Consider the following 4,071-nt stretch of genomic DNA (forward strand, 5'->3'; position numbering starts at 1 on the left):
GGAAAACTATTAACCCTGTTTAGTAGCATTCTATGTAAATTTTTTTCTGTGGATTCAATCCTAAAATCCTCAGCAGATACTTAGTGGATTGTCAATCAGCCACCACTGAAGTTTTCCATCAAAAAAGATCTGAGAGCATCAGGATTCTGCCAGCGGCTGCTCTATCCTGCAAACCTGTCCCAGCGCTGCTGTTGGTTAGGGAGGCAATGAAGCACGATTTGTGATTATCATTGCTGGGCTCATGAAAGCCCCAGGTGTAGATGCAATCACAAGCAGCACTGAGCTTTTGCTGGTATAGCTTATTTTGCTTTTGTGGGAGGAGAAGAAAAGGCTAGAATAAGCTGTACTGGTTTGTTGCAGTTTTGCTTGTACAGAATACCAGATTACCTATTCAGAAGTGCTCTGAATATAGATCTCCCCTGGAGTTAAAGTAGATCCATCCACTGCCTCTGTGTAGGTCAGCCTTTATTCCACTTGAAATGATACTGCACAGCTAGGGAATAAGGGTGCAAGTGTTCTCTTAAAAGTACTTTGGTGAGGGGAAACAAGATCTCGCTTTTTCATCATCTCTTGAACAATGTGATCCAAGGTTTAGTTGCCAGCTACCGAGAGAGTATCAGTACACCCAACACATATGAATATAACCATATGCAACTAGGTAGCTCGCTTTGTGCCCTATGAGGAGAGGCTGAGAGCCCTGGGGCTGTTTAGTCTGGAGACCAGGAGGAGAGCCATGAGAGGTGCCACTGCACCAGGGGAGAAGTGACACCACACCCGGGGAGAGGTGCCACTGCAACAAGGGTCCTCAGGCCAAGCTGTGATGGAAATTCAGGGTCCCTCAGAGCAAAAGGGAGAGTCCAACAGATTGCTACGAGGATGCTGAAGGGACTGGAGCACTGCCTGATGAGGAGAGGCTAAAAGCCCTGGGGCTGTTCACTCTGGAGAAGAGAAGACTGAGAGGGGATTTAATCAATGTCTATAAATATCTGAGGGCTGGGGGTCAAGACGGAGGGCACAGGCTCTGCTCAGTTGCACCCTGTGGTAGGACAAGGAGCAATGGATGTAAACTACACCACAGGAGGTTCCAGCTCAACATAAGGAGGAACTTCTTCATTGTGAGGGTCCCAGAGCACTGGAACAGCCTGCCCAGAGAGGTTGTGGAGTCTGTTTCTCTGGAGACTTTCCAGCCCTGTCTGTATGTGTTCCTGTGCCAGCTGTGCTGGATTCTATGCTCCTGCTCTGTCAGGGTGGGGTGAACTTGATGATCTTCAAAGGTCCCTTCCAACCCCTAACATCCTACGATCCTATGATCTAAATCCAGCCTAGGAACGTATTAGTGGACTTGGACACCTAGGCTGGAGTGATCAGCAGCATGTTCAGGCGACACAAACGCATGTACACACGCACAGGAGACTCAGGCTTTGTACACTCAGTGAAAGCAGCTCAGCACGACGTGGACAACCCAAAGCACATGCCCTCTCCTTTGCCAGCTGCTTACTGATTAACCAAGGGCGCGGTGCTATCAGCAGCTACGTGTGCCAGCAGCTTCCACTTTATTAAGCAGCTCCCCGGCGGTGGCGACCGCGTGTCCTCTTACGTGCACCAGCACGTTCCGGACTATGCCCCCGGAGTTTTGACATCCAGAAAATGTCATTTAAGGCTCGTAGTACACTCACCTAAAGGACACAGCGCTGGATTCAAGGGAAGGAATGGGACCGGGACGGGAAGAGGCAGGGCAGACCCTTGGTGCAGGTGATGCATGTGACCCGCAGGCAGGTAGAAAACCCCAGAGATCACCTGCACAGGCCTGCTTCACATCTACTAATTTTGGGGGATGGAAAATAAGACCCCGAACCCATTTCCAGACCGAGGAAGGAAGCCCCGGATCAGTGCGCTGCCGGGTGTGAGGTCAGGGCATGGCGAGCGGAAACCGCGGCCACCGAGCCTGACCCGCGGGTAGCGCGGTGGCGTGTGCCGGGATCGCGGAACCGGGCGCTGTTGCCATTTCAAAACCGAACCTCGTCGAAAGGCTACTGCAATGGGAATTGCGACTTGCGATCCACCCAGGAAGCACTAGTGCGTGCTGCTAGCCCTCCTTTAGGGAAACACCAGCACCGCTCCCGCGGGATGTAGTAAAAGGCAAGCAGAAACGTAGCGCTGCCACCTTGCCGGTGCAGCCACGACAGGCAGCACACGGGCACCGGCCTACGCTGGCACATGGAGCCCTGCGGTCTATCAGCGGTTTCCCGGGGCAGTATCTGTCAGCCCGGGGAGGCTGGGGCAGACACAGTACCGACTCAGGGTGAGGCAGGCAGGGCGCGTAGCAAAAGCCCTTCGAATGTCGGCAGGCAGATAGGGCCATTCCACCCACTCGGTGCACCCCGCCGCTCCTGCGGGCACCCGCCCGGCGGCGACAGCCGGCGAAGGCTCCGGCCGCGCCGAGCAGCCCCGCCCGCAGCCAGCCCCGCGCCAAGCCGGCCCCGCCCCCTCACACCCCTCCTGCCAATCGCCCTGGCCCCGCCCCCGAGCCCCGAGGTGCGGGGTTTGAAAGCGGGCCGGTCCACGCGGCGCGCAAACGTAGGGGGGGGCAGACGGAGCGGCGGGGCCGGTGGGCGCGGGGCGGTAAAGCCCGACCGGCGGTTTCCGGCCGCGGGAGCCGCCCCCGCGCCGCAGAGCGAGTCGCCCGCCCCCGCCGCGCAGGCCGTTGGCGGCGGGAGCGGGCGACGGGCGGTTGGTCACGGGGACTTCCCCCCCATCCCAGGCGGCGCAGTGGGAGGCGCCCAGGGTCCCGCGTCACCCATTGTTTACAAACCAACCCCAGCGGGCCGAGCTCCAGCTTCAACCGCAGCCGCCGGAGCCGCGTGTGCTCGCGTGCGCGCGGGGCGGCGGGCGGCGGCCCCGGTCCCGCTGCGGCACGGCAGGGCGCCGGCCGAGATGCCGTGCCGCCCGGGCGAGCGCTTCCTGCTGCTGGAGCGCTCGGTCGCCGTGGGACAGGCGAGCTCCAAGGAGGTGGACGCGCTGGTGGCAAAGCTGGGCGAGGTGCTGCAGCTGAGCGCCCAGCGGGCGCCGCCGCCTCCCCGCGGCCCCAAGCACCTGGGGCCGGGCAGCGCCCGCGACCGCGCCGCCCCCTACTCGCCGCGCTGCAGTGGCGGTGGCCTTCTAGCGCCGCGGGGGCCGGCCCCGTCGCAAGCCCACCAGCAGCATGCGGAGCCCCCGCGACCGGACCGGAGCGGGCACCAGCGGGTGACCAAGCAGCTGTGCGGCAGGGGCTGGCTGCGGAGCGCCGCGCGCCGGAGAAAACAACCGCCGCTGGGGCAGGGCGACGGGACGGCGGAGGAGGAGGACCCCCACCGGCTCTTGCAACAGCTCATCCTCTCCGGCAACCTCATCAAAGAAGCCGTCCGGCGGCTGCAGCTAGCGGCGGCGGCAGCAGCAGCGGCGGCTTCCACGGTCTCCAGTGGCAGCGCTTCGGCGGGTAGCAGCGGCGCGGACGGCGAGACGGCCGAAGCGGCGGCGGTGCAGCCCCTGCAGTAGCCGGCGGGGAGGAGCGGCGGCGGCCGGGGCAGAGGAGCTCCGCTGGGGCGGCCGCTAGCGGTGGCGAGGAGCCCCGCCGAGCGGACTGCGGGAGCGCGGTGTTGGCTCCGCCGCGATGTAAGCCTCCCCCCGCAGCGAGGCGGCGGCGAGATCCCCTGCATCCCGCTGCCTGGCGGGGCCAGAACGGACGCAGCGGGGTCTGGGTCATTTGGGGTGGAGCGGCTGTGCACCCCCGAGCCCAAGGTCACCCCCGGCGCGGCGCCGGGTCCCTCCGCTTCCCAACCGTCGAGACCGCGCACGCCGCCCGCTCCGCGTTGTTGTTGTTGTGTCGTCGTCCCCCCTGTTCTTTGCTTTCCTCGGGAGCTCCTCCTCCTCCTCCCCCCGCCTGAGCAGCCCGGCCGGGGCCGTGGACCCCCCCGCCGCCGGTCCCCCGGCTGCCGCGGGGCTGCTCCGTCTCTCAGGAGCCATTTGCAATAATTGTCGCTGACCCCGGCGGGAGGTGTTTCCTTTCTCCTCCCGGACTGCTTTGGGTTTTGT

The 4,071-nt window shown here is 62.6% G+C and overlaps 1 protein-coding gene across 1 annotated transcript; it reads left to right on the forward strand.

The window, feature by feature from the left end:
- The first annotated feature begins 2,838 nt into the window (after positions 1-2,838).
- On the forward strand, positions 2,839-4,071 carry FRAT2 (FRAT regulator of WNT signaling pathway 2). The gene has a single exon (XM_054167359.1). It carries the CDS (start codon positions 2,935-2,937, stop codon positions 3,532-3,534), a length of 600 nt encoding a protein of 199 aa, XP_054023334.1. The 5' UTR covers positions 2,839-2,934; the 3' UTR covers positions 3,535-4,071.

The sequence above is a fragment of the Dryobates pubescens genome, chromosome 14 (assembly GCF_014839835.1).
Source record: "Dryobates pubescens isolate bDryPub1 chromosome 14, bDryPub1.pri, whole genome shotgun sequence".
Taxonomy (NCBI): Eukaryota; Metazoa; Chordata; class Aves; order Piciformes; family Picidae; genus Dryobates; species Dryobates pubescens.